This window comes from Gallus gallus, chromosome 18 (assembly GCF_016699485.2).
Source record: "Gallus gallus isolate bGalGal1 chromosome 18, bGalGal1.mat.broiler.GRCg7b, whole genome shotgun sequence".
NCBI lineage: Eukaryota > Metazoa > Chordata > Aves > Galliformes > Phasianidae > Gallus > Gallus gallus.
In genome coordinates, this window is record NC_052549.1 from 846,306 (window position 1) to 865,776 (window position 19,471).

The window sequence follows — 19,471 nt, forward strand, 5'->3', positions numbered from 1 at the left end:
AGCTGACTGAGACCAAGGTGATACCCAGCTCTTTGCAGCAGTACAGCAGAGCGCAACTACCAACCTCATCCAGCACAGTGAATTCTCTTTCTCTCCATCCTTTGAGTACAAAACCAGACATCTCAAGGCCAATTCTGTAAGAACACTACTCAGAAATCACCTCTGCCACAAAGAGGTGTCAGTTCACAGTTTCTGTCAACAATCAAGTTGCTGACTGTCCACATCTTGGTCCCCATCTTTAGGTCACTGGTCTGGCTGAAGAACCAGCAGAACGAGCCATGTCCACCAGCAGCACCATGCTAATTGAGCCTCAACACCTCTTGTCTTCCCTCACCCACAATACTATCTGCCAGCACTGTTCTCACATCAGTTTAGAACATATCACAAAACAAAGCATACTTGTATGGCTAATTTTGCATCAAATCATAGAACAGTTTGGATTGGAAAAGCCCTTAAAGACCATCCAGTTCCAATCCCCTGTTATAGACAGGAACACCTCCCACTAGACCCAGTTGCTTAAAACTCCATCCAGCCTGGCTCTGAACACCTCTGTGGACAAGGCATCCAGTTTCACTTGTGCCACTGCCTCACCATCCTCTGTAAAGAATTTCTTCCTAATATCTAATCTAAATCCACCCTCCTGCAGTTCTAAGCCATTATCCCTTGTACTATTGCTATACTCCCTGATGAAGAGTCCCTCTCCAGTGTTTGTGTAGGCCCACTTTAAGTGCTGGAAGGATTCACAGGAATGACCTAATTTCCATGTCAGCTGATCCCCAAGCCTGGTTCCCAGCAGCCCTGTTCTAACCAGCAGCTCACCTTTGCTCCACCCCACCAACACAACTTCCTACACCCATTGTGCCAGGAGTAATAAATCCTGTTACATGTGCCAGAGGAAATCTGCAAGTAAGATGAATGGCATCTAGCTCCTGGCAAATGTGGGGACTCTCTAGGAAATACTTCCTGTGGAGTCTGGAAAGGACAACAGCTCATAACTGAGAAAAGCAAAGCCAGCAGAAGTCCCATCAATCTCACCTTAGGGCAGAGAGGAAAGCACCTTCTGAGTCTCCAAACTTTGTACTGAAACATGAGTGAGTCACAGTCTACAACAAGAATATCAACTACTCCCAAGCACAACAAACAATTCATTTGTAAGAAAAAGAAAAGTGTAATTGTACGGTCAAACTAAATGCAGGACTGAAGTCTCAGGATACAAACAAATATGTAATCAGGAATTAGACACTACTAAGAAGGCACGGAGGAAGGAACACATTATTGGAGTCAGTAGTTCCTCAAAGAATTATAAAAAGGTGAACTGGTTATCATGCAACAGCCTCAAGACAAAAATGGCCCCCACTCCAACCTTTGGCAAAAAATACCTTAAAGACCTTAGCTTCAGTGGAAGAGAACAGCAAGACAAAGATACACTTCAAAAATGGGAAAAAACTGTTTCCTGGCCTTGGCCAATTTGCCTACCCTGCACTCAATTGTGATTATCTTGAAACACCAATACACTGGACACACAAGAGTCCTTAGGTCTGGTTTGACTACCGCCAGAAAACCCCAGACTGATTTGCAATTATTTCAGCTTCACACAGATACAACAGTTTCTTGTTTCCACTAACTTGTTTGAAAACATTAATATTTCACTCCCTGGGTAGCCAGAAGCATCAGTTTCTGAGCACATTTTCGTATGTATTGTCTTAATTTTTATTCATTCTAGTTGCTCTTTGGATGTTTATTTCCTATTCTGCCTTTTTTTTTTTTTTTTCTTTTTTAAAGTACATTGTGTGCTCACATTCATAGTTAAGAGCTCCAGTCATGGTATCCTATAATGGATAAAGAAAATTTAGAGAGCTACAACAGGAGGTAAAGATGATCTGATGTGACTACCCTGCAGGAAAAAAACGAAATAGATTATGACAACATAGAGAACACAGAGAAGAAGTGATAGAGGATACCTGACAGACATCTAAACAACTGTCACTTGTGTGAAGACAGTGGCTAGGAGTCTTTTTACACTATCACTTGAGATTAAAAATTATCAGACAACAGAATTACTTTCTGTGGTACGTAAGTGCACTGCAGAACTCTTTGCTGTAGAACATTACCACTGTCAAAAAACCAGACAGATCTGTAAGGATTAGACCAACAGTGGAAATTAGTTTTACAAATACCTGCTGAACAAGGCAGATCTAATGACAACTCTGGTTTTGGTAATCCCTACACAGAAGCTAGGAAGATAAAGGCTCTGATGGTCTTCTCTTAAGCCCTGAATCCTGGCACGCTCAGAGTAAAGTTTCTGGGCTACAAAGACCTTTAAAAGACTGTACAGCCATCACCCTGCATATGTTTCATCTGTTGTAGTTAAATAATCTGATACTTATTTTACATTTTTCATATCACAGCTCAGCTCAACTAAAAAGTGTGAGTGGCCAAACACTGAAGAGTATTGTTCCTTAGTTAATAAAGACACTTTACCTCATTCAGTGCAGTTTGCAAGTTTTCCTGGCTGTTTTGGAGTACAAATTACTTTAATGCTAATGCTGGATCATACCTTCAGTTCCAATTTAAAGTAATTCTTTGCTTCTTTCAAACTCAAACACTTGATCTTTCAGTTCACCTCTCTTAATCCTTTCCCATCCCCTCAGTCACTCTAGTTCCAAAAGAAATGCTTCTTTACCATGTGCCTGCCACCATGTTACGACCTGCTACCAGGATTTCCCGTTCTTCCATTGTGTACCTAGTTTCTGTCCCTCCTCAAAGTGTCTGTCACAATGCAAAATCATGTAACCCTCATCCTGGCTTCCTACTTACTAGCTGCCTGAGACTTAACTCCAGAAGGCAGTTTTTAACAAATGCAGAGTTTTCTGCACTTGAAGTTGGTATTTAACCATTTTGAAATGGTTTTAGTAGCAGTAGCCTGACGATCATCACAAAAATCTTATCATTATTTCTTCCTTCTTAGCCAGGGAAGTAAAGACTCCCCCGAAGACCCAAGCTCTCACTTCCTCTTCAGCCTGACACCATCCTCCTCCTTTTCCATACACAGCAATCTTGAATAATTTGTTCCAAATTAAAGAAAAATACACTCAACTTTTTGTCGCTCCTCTCTAGACCCTCTCCAAACTCAATACCAAACCTTTGTTGTCAGGACATAGCGAATCTTTTCTGTCTTTTCTTCCATGCCTATTTCTTCCCCCAGTAATGACACAAACATGCCTTTTCCCAGCATCAGAACTGGTCTCTCCTTACTCCGGTCCAGCCTACCTGCAATTCATGCTCAATCTGCCTCTCTCTTGAATTCTACTTTGTTCTATTTCTGTTAAATTTCCACCTTATACTGTTCTCTTCAGAGTACTTTCCTCCATTTTTCCCTGGTAATTTCCATCATGATTCTGCTTGCTTTCTTTCCATCTTCTAGCTTAGCACATCCATTTCTCAATTTTATTTTTCCTTTGCCAGCTGATATTTTTCTCTGCCCACGTCCACTGCTCACATTTATTCATGGATCATACAGGCAACTGTCTCTTAGACTGTCTTACACCAAAGACATCAGGAATCAAATATGGATGCCAGGGACTCTGCACCTCCTACATCAGGCTGTCTTCATTGATTATGCTGCACTTTGTATAGTTGCCATACCCCTATTACTACTGCTGCCATACCTTTCTATTATTAAAAAAAGCTAAGAGGGAGGAATTACCTACAAGTTTTGCTCACTCAAACTACTCCACAAACTTCAATGTCTGTGTCTGTTTCTTGCCTTGTTCATTGCTTCCACAGCAATGAACCATCAGTACAACAATGCTGTGACTGTAGAAGTGGAGTAGGAAGACAACATCAGCTCTGCAGGAAGTCCAAACAGAGAGGCAATAGCTAAGGATAGCAGCTCCTTCAACTGGTACAACTGCCTCCAAGACAGAACATGATAAACACAATCTGACCTTTTCTTGAGATTAATAATTTGTTCCCTATGAGCTGTTCTCATGTTCTGACAGTCATCCTCAAGATGACTTATACTGTCTTGGACACATGACAAGCAATTTCAAATGATAGTAACATTACTCATAACTAATTTCACACCATCTCTACTACCTGATTGAACTGTGTGTCTACCAACTGTGTGATTGGTGCTCAGTGCACTTACCATGTTAGCAGAGCAATGGACCATTAATACCATTCTGGAATTTTTTGCTATTAATATCTGTCTTTAAGATTTCAGGTTCACTCTAAATATCTGTGTGTATAATTTAGCTTCATTAACAGCCTGAAATCCAATTAATGTTTTTATACATCTAGTAAGTTGTGCCTACGTTGTTCCATGCCAACAAATTAGCAGAATGATGTGGGTTGGAAGGGACCTTAATTATCATCTAGTCCTATCACCCCTTCCACAGAGACAACTCCCACTAGACCAGGTTGTACAAAGCCCCATCCACCTAGCTCTGTGAACACTTTGAGGAATGGGGCTGTTCCACTGCCTTCTCACACTCACAGTAAAGAATTTCTTCCTAATACCTAATCTAAATCTATCCTCGTGTAGTTTAAAACCACTATTTCTTGTCCTGTCACTACACCCTCTGACAAAGAGTCCCTCCGCAGCTTTCCTACACAAGAAGGCCGCATTTAAATACTGGAAGGCTGCTACAAGGTCTCCCTGAACCCTCTTCTTTTCTAAGCTAAATAGCCCCAACTGTCTCAGACTGCCTTTGTAAGAGAAGTGCTCCAGACCTCTCATCATCTTCATGGCCTCCTCTGGACCCACTCCAACAGGTCCATGTTGTCCTTACGCTAGTTGCCCCAGAGCTAATACGGTACTTTAAGTACGGTTTCATGTGAGCAGATTAGAGAAGATGAATATCTTCCCTTGAGCTGCTAGCCACGCTTCTTTTGATGCACCCCAGAATACAGTTGGCTTTCTGGGCTGAAAGCACACCTTATCAGCTTCTGTAGATTTTTTTCACCAACCAGCAGCCCTAAGTCCTTCTCAGGGCTGCTCTTTATTCACTCATCGCCCAGCCTATACTTGTGCTTGGGACTACCCCGTGCCAGGTGCATGACCTTGCACTTGGCCTTGTGGAGCTTCAGGAAGTTCACATGGACTCTCAAGCATGCCAAGGTCTCTCTAGTAGCATCCCTTCCCTCCAGCGTGTCTATCATACCACTCAACTTCATGTCACTGGCAAACTTGCTGAGGGTGCTGTCACTGACAAAAATGTTAAATAGCAGTCTTGATGCCAACCACTGAAGAAACAGAATTTGTCACTAGTGCTTTTATATTTTCCAAATAAAAAAAAAATCCTTTCTAAATATCTGTACTCTGTTTTTCCCATATCCAGCTTTTTCCCTTACCTCTGCAGCTTAAAATTTCTTGGTTCCCTCCATCTAAATGGGCATACTGGGCAGTATGAGTATGAGTATGAGCTGAGAGATGAGTGATAGCTGTAGAAGACTGGACAATGTGGATAGGTATTAGGGAAGTATTTAATGCACTTCAAGAATTGGTAGCATATCTTTTGCACAGTTTAAGTTCTGTAATTAATGTACACAGGGAATACTCACACCAGGAAAAAAATAATACAGGCCAAAACAGTTAATTTGATAGCAAAGTGCCAATTACCTTTCTCGAACGAACTCTGCCATTTCTTTCTGCATTTGTTTCCCTTTAAGTTGCTTTTGAAGAAGAATTTCAAATCCTGACACCGTATTGTTCCCCTGTGAATCCTTCTTATCAGCCTGAAAGGAAAAAGAAATTTCAACCAAATGATATAGGGGAGTCAAAGGCAGACACACAGTTCCCAGCAACAGACTCTGAGTCTGACCATACTGAAACAGTTTTTGAAGAGCCTTTTGCAGAAAGCATCTCCTGTGACAAAGCTGTTCATCACACCTCCACCTCAACCGTTCTCAAAGGAATGTTCAAACACTCTCTCATTCCGTCTTATTTCTCCCTTAAAAAAGAAGTAGTGCAGTTATCTTCAGCTAGCAAGAGGCTGCTAGGGCAGTATCGCCTTCCCATTTGCTCTCAGCCTTTCACACCTGCTAAATCCCCAGGGCTGGCTCTGGCAATCATGAGCCCTGACAACACACAACGAAGAAAAAAATGGACCCTGGGGCCAGCACAATGGAATTGCTGCTGGAAAGGAGAAGACCCTGTTGCAGTCTTAAACAACCTATAATAGACTGTAAAATTCTGTGATGATCTGTACACAAAAGATATACAGCCAGTCCATAAAGCAGGGCAAAACAGCAACTTGTTCAATAGCTTAATGCATTCCATCCCATCTTTCACTCTTTTTTTCTACATGATCCTTTTAATCCCTTGCTTCTCTGAGTTCAAGTTTGCTGCAAGGACCATCACTGTCTCCTCATTTCTGTTCCATCCCTGCTTTTCTGTATTTCAGAATTTCATTTTCCACTCTCTTCTAACAGGTCCAGAGAACACTCTGGAATGATTACAGCTTTTGCTGTCACAAATGTCACAATAATCAAAGAGTAAGACTGAATGAAAGAATGAATGTATGGCCATAATACCAGGCAGCAGGCAGCAGCGTGTTACAAGCCTGAGACTGGAGGAGTGTAGTGCATTGAAGAAGCCAGATCACGAATTATAAGGCTGAATGAGAAGAAATGGGAGGATAAACATTTGCAGGAGAAATGCAACTTTCAGTCAAGTTCCATTGAGGGAAAGATGTGAACTAAACCAAGCAGTGATCAAATGTAAATGGAAAGAAACAACTGGGGAGGTGTCTTCTGAAAGGCACATAAAAATATGCCTACAAGCCATCCTGTATTTTACTGTTTATTGGGATCAGAAGCCTAGAAGAAATGGAAGAAATGCTATTGTTTTGGTATGTGACCATTGGTAAACATGATACAGTATTTTAGCGAGTTACTGTCATTAATCATAATCTGCTGCGTGTGCCTCAGACAGCACTGAGCACTCTCAAGGGAAAGTGCTGCTGCAGCTACAACTGTACTCTTCTTTATAGTGAAACTCTTTCTTCTTTTTTTTTTTTTTTAAACACCTCATACAATCATTGAATCATTTGAGTCAGAAGGGACCCTTAAATGTCATCTACTGCAGCTTCCCTGCAATAAACTCGCAGGCCACACTGATTTTGATGCAACGCAGGATATGGTTGGCTTTCCAGGCTGTGAGGGCACACTGCTGGCTCATGTCCAGCTTGCCATCTTCAATAATTGGTAACCAGAAACATGTGAAATTCATAAAATCTCCATTGTTGAGGTAGTAACCCCTCCTGCCTCCCAGAAAATAGTTTTTCAGTGGAGGATCCTTTCTATCAGTTCCACACCTGAAGTACTGACTCCTGCTATCATAACAAACCCAAGTTTAATTTGACCTGATCTGATCCTAAAAGTGGAGCAAAGAAGAGAGCACACAGAAAACACTGCCATGCTGAATGCCTGTGGTGGTTTAAGACTAGTAGGAAACTCAGTACCGCCGTGATGGTCTCTCAATATCCCCTCGCAGAAGAGCAGGGGAAGAAAACACAATGACAAAAGCTCATAAACTAGTTCTTCTCCAACATGAGGCAGCTTCCAGTCTCTTCTCACAGAGGCCATCCCTGCAGCCCACCCCACAGTACCAAGATCTTGCCAGGTAACCCAATACATCTAACCCTTTAAAAGACAAACTTACCATCTGGCCTCCAGAATAAACTGTGAGAATAATCTTTACAATTTTGCAGAAAGACTGCAGATGTTAAATTTCTAGCTTGCTTGTGCACTCCTAACTGCTGTGCTCTGAGAAACACCGAAATGATGTTACCTACTTCTGTATTCCTCTTCTGCTGCACAGCTGTTTGGCTGAGGTATTTTGAGATGTGTAGTTTTTCGTACATCCCATCCATTTCCTGACAAAACAATGTCCCAACAGCTCGCACTGCCTTTCAGGACACTCTTCTAATAACTGTCCTCATCCTAGATGGATTAGAATGATCTTCACTGGCTTCTTCAGTCCCTCTTGCACTGCCCTAACACAACTGCAGCTCAGTCCAAATCCTTCTTTACCTTGTACCACAAAGCAAGCTTTTCATTCCTCTTTTTCAGAAGCTCAAGAGCTGCAATATGGCATGTGGCTGGCTGCCTACTTACCCAGAAATAATCACAGTAGCTCCACTCTGAAGGTTTCAACAACTGCTGCTCTGGCATTATGTCAGGGTGGGGGAAAGTTACACAGTTTATCTGTTTAAAAAAAAAAAAAAAAAAAAGCAGAAGATAGTTAGAAGGTAATGAAATTTATTTGCTGATGAGAAAAAACGCAAATGAAAGATTATATATACCCACTCCAGTCAAAAAGAAACCAACAACAACACAGTGAGTGTGTACCAGTGAAGAAAAATTGGTTGTTGCATGGAAACAGCAGCTCAGTATTCCCAGAAAGCTCCTCTGAGCAAGCAGTAGTGTCAGCTCAGAAGAAAATGAACTGCTTGTTTCACATGAGGAATGCTTGTCTGATGCAAAAGTACCATCCACCAACTTCTAAATCCCTAACAAAGCTGTGGTGAAATACCTGATGTGAGCAAGCCCTGAGCACAAGAAATACAATGAAGATCTAGAGCACTGAAAGCAGTGCTATTGGTCTATCTCACTAGCAAATTTTGGTTTGCCCGATTACTTAAAAGGTCTCATTTTTTCAGCATACAGCACTTCAGTCAGTCAAAGACTTTTTCACATAAAGCTGATGATCCTGCAGAAAGAAATGCGAATGGACTCTCTAAAATCAGCTAGTCTTTGGGGCATGAAAGTCACACAGATTTTTAAGACAGAACTCATCACACAGTCATTAAACAAAGGCACAAAAATGTCCAAGTGCTCATTAAGTTATCACAGAAGAAAATGCAGCCTGATAAAAGCACAGCGTAAACAAAGGATGTGACAGCTACTGCAGAACATGCTGCAGAATAATTCTGGGTGCTGCTAAGCCCATTGGGGAAGCAGTAGCACGAGTCAGAGGCTGCTGTCACTACGTACCACTCTCACAGAACTCCTGCTGGGCAGGTGCACTAAAAGTAATCTCTTCCAGCATACTAGCAGGTTCACTGGACAGTAAGGGTACCTGTATATTAACCAAAGAATCAATAGAAATTAGGGATGGACAAGCATCACAACTGTAACTTTTTCTGAGGGGGGATTACTTAACATTCAAAGGAAATCCAAGGGACTGTGGGCAGGGCTATCACAGCTGTACATGCAGCCCCACATCTAGCACTGATATGCTATAAATCTGCCCTTGGGCTTTTCAGAGTATCAGAAAGGACACAGCACACTGCTGTGAAGTGCTGACATGGAGTAAATCCACAATGCCAGATCAATGCAGACAAAGCCTTTAGCTGATACGACACTGTTCCTGCAAAACCACAGCAACTCTGCAACTGTTTGCCTACACTAAAGTTTCAGTGGCTGTTCTGTATGTAATCCACAAGGTTTCTTCCTTCTCCTCCTTCAGGATTACTCTTTCTTTCCAGAGATTGCCAGCTCGATTTCAAAGCAAGCTCAGGACTTTTCACTTGTGGTGTCCAGCTATAATGTCAGCTAGATCCTTTCTAAGCCATGTCTCTCCTGTCAGTGTTCCTTCCAGCTCCCATGGGAACTGCGGCCAGAGCTCCTGATAGGCTTCACATTGCCAGCAGCCATTCTCTCTGGACCACAGGAGCTGGAGAAAACACTCAGCTCCCACACACCTCCCCATCAGAAACATCATGCATCAGGAATCACAAAGCCAGCTCAATTCTGAGCTGGATCATGGAATCACTCAGGTTGGAAAAGACCTTAAGATCATCGAGTCCAATCACGACCTAACCATACTACTCTAACTCTAACAGCCCTCTGCTAAATCATGTCCCTGAGCACCACATCCAAATGGTTTTTAAACGCATCCAGGGATGGTGACTCAACCACCTACCTGGGGAGCCCATTCCAATGCTTAACAATGCTTTCTGTAAATAAGTTTTTCCTGATATCCAATCTAAACTTACCCTGGTACAGCTTGAAGCCACTTCCCCTCATCCTGTCACCAGTGAGAAGAGACCAGTGAGAAGAGACCAGCCCCTCTCTCACTGTAAGCACCGCGGATGGTACAGAGAAGGGCACCTGTGTGATGCCAGGCTGACCTCTGTCCCTGCAGTCTCTGTACTAACTCTGTCTGTGGGGGAGTTTTACTGAGGAAACTTTCTTCCTCTCCCTTGTCAGTTCAATCATTTCAGAACAGCACTGCGAGCCTTTCGCGTCCTATATTTGTGTTAGGTAGGTTGGGTTACCTTCGCTCTTCCATTCAGGGACCAGTAAGTCTGAAGACCTGCAAGCAGAGCCCACCACCCCCTGGAAACAGCCCCAGAGAGAAGTCCACACCACACAGAGGTCTGCTGAATAGCTTCTGGGCATGGGAAGCTCAGGCATAAGGATCATCACCCTGCTAGGAGATGGCAGCTCCTCTCACTCCACCAGGATGTTTCTAAACACATCGGTCCAAGGGCCTTAAAATAACACCTGAAGTCCCAGGTCAGACTGCTGCTTTCAGACAGCACCCAATAAGCACCAGCCTGGATCAGTATCCAAACAACCCACAACAGCACACCTTGCAGACAACTGCTAGTCACAGACTGCTCCTGCATCTCAGCATGCTGCCCACCAACACAGCCACATCTCATTTCTTAAATGACACACTGTATCATAGTTTTGACTTAAAAAAAAAAATGCCCTCCAAACCTAGGCACAACTACTTTCCCTGTATTACAAAGGCCACTTGCTTGTATTAAACACTGCATGTAATCTGGTTCAAGAGGCCGTGGGGACACCAGAAATAATTCAGATCTCCCACTCAGGAGCATTAGTTTTGTGACTGTGAAAGGAGAAGCTGCTTGGGTTTCCGCCTATCAGATTATCGTCTTTCTGGTGGTCTTGAAGAATGTCCAGCAGTCCCCTGTACGCTACTGAGCAGACTTATTGCAACTGTCAAAGCACCAATGCTTTATGTGAAGACAACAATGCTTTCAAGGCAGATTTCTAGGGTACAGTATTATCACACTAGATGAGAACGGGGCAGAGAGGAGCTGTATTAACCTCCTAATTGTATTTGCAACTTCACCAGACGAATGGGAATGACCCCACTGTACATATCACGACACAGATGTGACAGATGGCAGTGAGTTGCTGCTGTTCCTTGCAACTTTGAAATTTGCAAAGGGCAAGCACCACAGAAATTCATATTTCTTGTTAAATATGGCAAGTTTCATAAAAACTAAACCTGTGTTAGCGGGAAGCTGTTTATTTAACTTTAAGACTTCCTATTATGTCATTAATATGCTGAAAAAATAAACAGGGTCACCTGAAAGTCCCATTCATGGAAAGGTGAAGGTGTCTGAGATGTACAAAACACACCAAACCACTTACACACACACTGAAGGAAGAAAAACTGAGTATGTAACAACAGGTGACGAGAGTAGGGTTGATTCATGTGTTTCTCAGAGACCATCATGAGATTCAAGATCTTCCTAATAAATCAAACATTATTCACTTCTGATAAGTTTGTTCTCGGTTGTACAGAAATGATGCTGAATTGGCTGGAAAAAGTCAGTTTGGTTTAGCACCATATTTGAAAGGAAACACTCTGATGTCAGAATTCTAAAAATACAATGCAGAAGATTTTGCAGTCCTCAAAGACAAGAAAATAGTTTCCTACGTTAAGACCCTGAGGTAGCATGAAAAATTGTAAAACTCTAGAAATATTACTAAAACAATACAGCTGTCCATGAAGTCCCATGACTCCTCCTTTCATCTTCCCACATTTCCTCTACTTGAACAAGAATTCCTGGATTTTAATTTCCAAACATTTCTAAAGCATCTCAACATTTCTCAGCAGCACAGGAATCACTGGGTAAGCTTTGAACAGGACAAAGCCATGCATGAGTACTGTATCTCATTTTCCCTATAAATCTTCCTCTGAAATGTTCATTTTATTGCTTCTAAAATCAAAATAGCTGGAAAAACACACCGGTTCACCAGCTCCATCCTGCCAATGGGCTGTTTGCCAGATGCAAGATCGAGTCAAAGTCATTTGCACTGGCATCCTGATGTTTAAAAGCCCAGCCCATGGCATTAAATAGCCTTATCAACCCCATAAAGAGTGGTGTCTGCTCCCTCCTCAAGGGATCACTGATCTCATTAATCAATTATCTGACAGTGCACTGAGGTATAAAGCCTAAATTCAAACAACATGAAAGACAACAACTGTGCTAATTTCTTTTAAAAACATTGACTTTTGAACCAATAGGGCATACAAAAACATGCAGAAGGGACTATTACAGTTGTTGTTGCCATATGTATATTAAATATATATTAAAGCATGTATCTTAACTAATGACAGACTCACAGAACTTCAAGAGAAAGCAAGGCGTTGTGACTCGCATTATGTTTGCATGGACGTCACTGGGACAGCCCAGGTGATCATCAGCCTCATCATGGCATTAAGTCCTCAAGCAGACTCCTCACTAATAAAGATAATGGTTGTTGTCAGCTTACAACAAAGCAACTTTAGTGAAAAGACGCCAGCAAGGCATGCTCCAAACATGAGCTAAGCAAAGAGACAGGTGGAAAGCAGCCTGTCCTTGCAGCTGCCACGGAACACTGGTGGCATCACAAAACCTGTCTGAGAGGTCTGGACACCTGCTGGATTGCCAAGGTCAGAGCCAAGCACACAGAAGCCATGCTGTGACAAAAACGGTGACAACAAAGTCGGGGGGCAAAGAGCAGACAAGCAATCCCATTCAGTGCCTTTCTTGGACAACTCTGTTTTATATCAAATTAAGAAACAGATCAAAAATACTTTTGTCTGTGTACTGATCATGAGTAAAAGCAACTGCAATCTTCACAGCCAAACACTCCAGCTCATACTTAATGAGTGTTGGTAAAATGAGCTGTTCAATTGTTAATATTTTTATGTCTGAGATGCAAAACGTTCACAGACAAAAAGTCACAGGGACATAGGTGAGTTTGTAGGATTTGCCCAAGAGCAGCATGCACAAGACACTTTGTTGAGCAAGACATGCACATCCATTCCATGGATTCCAGAGTCCTCTGCATTCTTTGAAGTGGCTACCAGCAGCCTCTAGTAAATGAGACAGTGCGAAGCAACATGAATAAAACAAGAGTAATTTGATGAAGGTTTAGATAATCAACTACATATTTATTACATAAAACACTACATAAGTAAGTGAACAAACAGTGGGTGAGCTGCACTCTGCTGTGCAACTACAGAGGGGCAATATACTTGCTCTCTTCTTCAGGGCTTAGCAGGGCTTTAAACTAGATATGATGGGGGAAGGGGGTGTACTGGGTGACAGAAAAGCATGTGGGAAGGCTGTCACGTTGGGAGGTGGTAAGGGAAAACCCTAGACTTGTCCTGGAGGTATTAGGGAGGGCCCCTCTGAGAAGGCAACAAGGCCAATAGCTAAGCTGAAGTGCCTCTATATCAATCCGTGCAGCATGGGAAATAAACAGGAGGAGCTAGAAACCATGGTGCAATTGGGAAAGTATGACCTAATTGCTATCACGGAAACATGGTGTGATGAATTGCATGTTTGGAATACGGTGATTGAGGACTACAGGCATTTCAGAAGGGATAGACAGGGTAGGAAGGGTGGCAGAGTTGATCTCTATGTTAGGAAGTGGATAGATTGCAAAGAGCTGTGTCTGAGGAACAGCCACAGTCAGGTTGAGAGTTTGTGGGTAAAAATCAAGAATCGATCCAGCAAAGGGTATCTAGTGGTTGGGGTCTGCTACAGGCCACCTGATCAGGAGGAGGCTGTGGATGAGGCCTTCTTGCTTCAGCTGCAGGAGGTGTCACGCTCGCGGGCTCTTGTCCTGATGGGGGATTTCAACCACCTGGATATCTGCTGAGATAGTGGCATGGCGGGTGGCAGACAATCGAGGACGTTCCTGGAGTCTGTTCAGGACAACTTCCTGGTCCAGGTAATAAATGAACCGACCCGAGGTGAAGCCTTACCGGACCTGGTGCTCACTAATGAAGAGGAGAGCATTAGAGAGGTTAAGATTGGAGGCAGCCTGGGCTGTAGTGACCATGCCTTGGTGGAGTTTGTGATGTTGAAGAATGCGGGCCTGGCTAAAAGCAGAGCTAAGGACCTGTGCTTTAGGAGAGCAAACTTCCGGCCGCTCAAGGAACTGCTAAGTGGGATCCCTTGGGAAACTGTCCTTAAGGGCATGGGTACAGAACAAAGCTGGCAGCTCTTTAAGGACACCCATCTGAGAGCGTAACAGCTCTCCATCCCCCAGAAGAAGAAGTTGAGCAGGGGAGGCAGGTGACCACTGTGGCTGTGCAAGGACCTGCAGCTTAAACTGAGAGAAAAGGGGGAAATGTACAGAAAGTGGAAGCAGAGTTGTGTATCCTGGGAGCAATACAGGGCTATTGTCCATGTGTGTAGAGATAGGATTAGGAAAGCCAAGGTGCAGATGGAGCTGAACTTGGCGAGGGATGTGAAAGATAACAAGAAGGGGTTCAACAGGTACATAGGCAGGAGGAGATGGGCCAAGGAGAGTGCTCCCCCTCAGATGAAAGGCAATGGGGAGCTGGCTTCCTCAGACACAGAAAAAGCTGAGGTACTCAATGAGTGCTTTGCCTCAGTCTTCACGGGTGGTCAGGCTTTCCATGTTTGCCAGGACCACGAGCCTCTAGGTGAGGGTGTGGGGAATGGCTTCTGTCCCACTGTAACGGTGGAACAAGTCCAAGTCCTCCGCATGACACTGAAAGTATGTAAGTCCATGAGGCTGGATGATATCCATCTGAAAGAGATGGCCGATGTGGTTGCTGAGCTGCTCTCTGTCATATTTGAAAAATCATGGCTGGTCTGGTGAAGTCCCCAGTGACTGGAAAAAGGGAAACATTACTCCCATTTTTAAGAAAGGGAGAAAGGAAGACCAGGGGAACTACAGGCTGGTGAGCCTCACCTCTATGCCTGGGAAGGTCATGGAGCAGATCCTCCTAGAAGCTATCTATGTTAAGGCACATACAAGATAAACAGGTGATTCAAGACACTCAGCATGGCTTCGCCAAGGGCAGATCGTGGTGGCCTTCTACAATGGAGTTACAGCTTCAGTGGATGGGGGAATGGCAGTGGATGTCACCTACCTGGACTTCTGCAAGGCTTTTGACATGGTCCCTCACCACATCCTTCTCTCTAAATTGGAAAAGTGTGGATCTGAAGGATGGACTGTTCAGTGGATTAGGAACTGGTTGGCTGGATGCAGCCAAAGGGCTCTGATCAATGGTTCTGTGTCAGGGTGGAGGCTGGTTACAAGCGGTGTCCCTCAGGCATCAGTCTTGGGACCGGTGTTCTTCAGCATCTCCATCAATGACAGATGATGGCATCGAGTACACCCTCAGCAAGTTTGCAGATGACACCAAGCTGAGCGGTGCAGTCAATATGTTGGAAGGAAGGGAAGCCATCCAGAGGGAGCTGGACAAGCTGGAGAAATGGGCCCATGAAAACCTAATGAGGTTCAATAAAGCCAAGTGCAGGGTGCTGCATTTGGTTTGAGGCAATCCAAGGTATTTATACAGACTGGGGTGAAAATCTCCTTGAGAACAGCCCTGTGGAGAAGGACTTGGGGGTCCTGGTGGACAAGAAGCTGGACATGAGCCAGCAGCATGCGCCTGCACGCCTGCAGCCCGGAAGGTCAACTGTGTTCTGGGCTGCATTAAAAAGAGGTGGCCAGCAGGGAGAGGGAGGTGATTGTGCCCCTCTACTCAGCTCTTGTGAGGCCCCATCTGCAGTACTGCGTCCAGGCCTGGGGCCCCCACCACAGAAAGGACATGGAGCTCTTGGAGTGGGTCCAGAGGAGGACCACTAAGATGATCAGAGGGCTGGAGCAGCTCCCCTGTGAGGAAAGGTTGAGGGAACTGGGCTTGTTTAGCTTGGAGAAGGCTGCGGGGAGACCTCATTGAGGCCTTCCAGTACTTGAAGGGAGCATATAAACAGGAGGGGGAATGGTTGTTTACAAGGGTGGAAGGTGATAAAACAAGGGAATGGTCATAAACTGAGATGGGAGGTTTAGGTCAGCTATTAGGAGGAAGTTTTTCACCCAGAGCGTGGTGATGCACTGGAACAGGTTGCCCAAGGAGGTTGTGGATGCCCCATCCCTGGAGGCATTCAAGGCCAGGCTGGATGTGACTCTGGGCAGCCTGGTCTGGTGGTTGGCGACCCTGCACATAGCAGGCGGGTTGAAACTTGATGATCATTGTGATCCTTTTCAACCCAGGCCATTCTATGATTCTATGATTCAACTTATGCACTCACAGCACCTTAAGACAATACAACTTTGCCAGCTTGCTTAACTTCTGTATTTGCTTTACAATCTCAATATCTGAACATAAAAGCTACAACAGCCAACTCTGCAAAGATCACCTGTCAAACAGGGCTGTTTGGACAACAGACAAACTGGGAGGATGATTGACACCTCTGAAGATCTTAGGCATGAATGAAGGCTTGGGCAGTTTTAACTCTACCCAGGCATGGAAGCCCAGGAATGTCTAGGCTGTGTCTATGTAACTGCAACATCACAAATTTGTACTTGGTGCATTGGCAGTGATGTCACAGCTGTAGCGCAACAGGAGGAGAGAGAAGCCAACTGAAGCCCTGAACATTAACAAAGAAAACTCATCCATTTGGTATTTAGAACATTAGGTTCTGCCAGAAGCGTTTAGGAAGCTTCTTCATTCATGTATCTGTAGAAATGTCTAGAGACAATTTGCTCAGTGTGCACCAAAGCAGTGGATTTCTGATAGGTTCTGCCACGCTGCCAACCCTAGGGCAGAGCAGAGAACACTGCTGAATGGGCAGCCTTGCGCTGCAATAATTTCTTTATGTCAGATGCACACAACGCTAAGCTACTGCATGCAGGCTGTCCCTCTTCCCATACACAGCACATGTTCATTTAGGTGTCCAATATAAGCAATATAAACGCCATCATTTTCCAAGTCATGTCTTACCTTCATTAAGCACTAAAACATTCTTCAGAAAGAAATCCACACTCAGAAACCACCGTATCATCAGACATGCTCAGAAACTTTCTTGCTCTTCAGGTGAAATACAATTCTATCCTCCCTTGTACACAGTATTGCACCGTACTTTCCCTCATCCACCGCTTCAGCTTCCACAGATAAAGCTCCTATCCAGAGGGATATCTTTTCAGAAATCAGACAGCAAACAATCCATGCTAAAGCTGGTAAATGCATTTTGAAACTCATTGCAAAATCAATGTGGACCACAGCACTGCACTTCCTTATGAGCAACAATAATTTGTGCAAATGGCAGATTTGTATGATGGATACCTATGATAGCCTATGATATAACCCATCACAGTTTCCTTTCCAGGAAAAATAGATTCTTAATGCTGGTAACATTCGTTTACTGAGAACACCATACCCTTCTTCCTGTGGGACACATACTCCAGCTCACACCTGTCTTCAGGACTGCCATGTAAGTCCATGCTCTCTGGACATAGAGAAGGCACTTGTATTCCTTGGAAGACAGTAACAAGGTCCCCTTTCCCTGAGGAAAGCAGTGAAACAGAGCATTGGACTGCAGCTGCTGATCAGGTGTCACAACCCAATCTTTGCAGCTTCCCTATCACTGGGTTTCTGTTTGAATGGAGGTCTGATAGACTCAGAGACCCAAATTGATGACAAAAATCCTCTTTGCAAGAGGTTCTGCTTGAGTGCTGCTGCAGCCCAAGGAAAGCCATTCAACAGCAAGCTAAGGACATGCCCTGCAGTCCTGTTAACCAGAGCATCCAAATGCCAGCTGGAGCAGTGTTGAACAAATAAAACCTCTGGGGAGGGGACAGCAGAGAGGGAATTTACATTGCTTTACTGTTTACACTTCATCTGAGAATGTTATTTTTCATAATGCTTCCTTGACGCAGGCAGTGGCTTGAAGCAAGTGGCTGTTAAAATTAGCTCAGTTCTGCCTGTCTGATGCATTGTGCTTGAAAGCTCTGGGCTTCTGTTGGAGAAAGGCACACAGTGACCCTTACATAACACACAACACTTGACCGCTTTGCAGATGCTACCAGACGGTGCACAGGCCAGCAACTATGACATGGAAAAGCACCCCCAATGAGCAGCCTGTGTCCTCGCCTGCTACAAAGCGAGTCTTTCACAAACACAGGTGCTCTCGCTTACCTGCTGCTCTGTGCAACACACACAGACCATGTCTGCACCCTCAGGCTTGCTGCCATCCTGCCCCACACCCAGACAGGGAGCAGGCTGTGAGAAGTGCAGGTAGAGCAGACACCTTTATTCCCTCTCCTTTACCACTGCAATTTGTCTGTCTTCTCATTTATCTTTATTATTTCCTTATCAATAGATTATGGCATGCCCAGTCACTTCCATTAATTTGCTTTGATTTCCTTCCCAATTTCAAACATTTGTCCTATACTGAGGAGTCCAGAATTGCAAGCCATGTTCCAGATGGAGTCACAAGTCCTGCAGAATCCATCAGTGTCTGTAAACCTCACACTGCGAACACCTTATCAACTATATATAATTATTCAAAGCAGGTGTAACAATCACTTCATACTTGTACCTAAAATCTCCACCTTTATCAGAAATCTTCAACTGGACACTCTGGCAAAGAAAAACATCTTCTGATGCCTCTTTGAGGAGAAGACAAAAGCTCTCCAGCAGAGCTGTGACCCCCATCGTCAATCCGTTTCTCACCCTTTGCTGTTCTCTGACCGTCGGGACAGAACAGGGCCGAGCAGCGACCCACATAGGAGCGCGTTTGGTCAGGACCCACAGCCAGCTCCCTTTTCGGGTACTTCCTCACGTCCTGCTCATCCCAGAAACCCAGAATCAAAGGGAGAAATCAGACAGGAACTCCACTGAGAACCCCGTAGGACGGCTAGAACAGAACATCCCGGCCTGGAAGGGCCCCGCTAGGATCACCGAACCCGTCCCGGGGATGGAGTTCCATCCTTCGCAAAGCACATCTCGAAGCCTTTCTGGGCCCCCAAACGTAGTGTTTAAACAGAGCAAAACTACTCCCACCGGAGGCAGCTCCCGCGGCGCCCCGTCCTGGGCGGGCACCGCGCCCCGTGCCCTGCAACGCCCCGCGCCGCCCCCGCCCCGCGCCGCCCGCTCCAGAGCGCCGCACGGCCGGACTCACCGTCAGGCTGCTCTCCTTGCTCTGCCTCCGCGGCGCCGCCGGGGACCCCGGGGTCTGTGGAGAGAAGCGGATGGCATCATCGAGAGCGCACTCGGAGCCCAGCATGGCGGGCACGGGCCGGGCCGGGGCTAAGAGGACCCCATGGCCCGGCGGCGCGGGGCGGCGCGGGGAGGAGCGGGAGGCGGTGTCGCCGGCGGTCAGGACCGCGCCCCCTCGCCGCTGCCAGCAGGGCCGGGCTGTCCGCCGTGTCCCGGCCTGGCCCT

General features: G+C 44.9%; 1 protein-coding gene across 15 annotated transcripts in view; it reads right to left on the reverse strand.

Annotated features, from left to right (window-relative positions):
- Positions 1–19,471, reverse strand: part of GAS7 (growth arrest specific 7) — a 111,358-nt gene that overhangs the window by 26,602 nt on the left and 65,285 nt on the right. For 12 of the 15 annotated variants that reach the window (XR_001469271.4, XM_004946058.5, XM_015295213.4 and 9 more), the window contains 3 exons: positions 19,209–19,262; positions 8,122–8,211; positions 5,624–5,739 (listed from right to left, as the gene is read on the reverse strand). Coding sequence is in view for 14 of the 15 variants with exons in the window: in XM_004946058.5 (XP_004946115.1) it covers positions 5,624–5,739; positions 8,122–8,211; positions 19,209–19,262 (260 nt within the window). In the remaining variant the exon portion in view is untranslated. The remainder of the gene's footprint in view (positions 1–5,623; positions 5,740–8,121; positions 8,212–19,208; positions 19,263–19,471) is intronic. The other 3 variants (XM_040649936.2, XM_015295214.4, XM_040649939.2) reach the window with 1 other exon arrangement.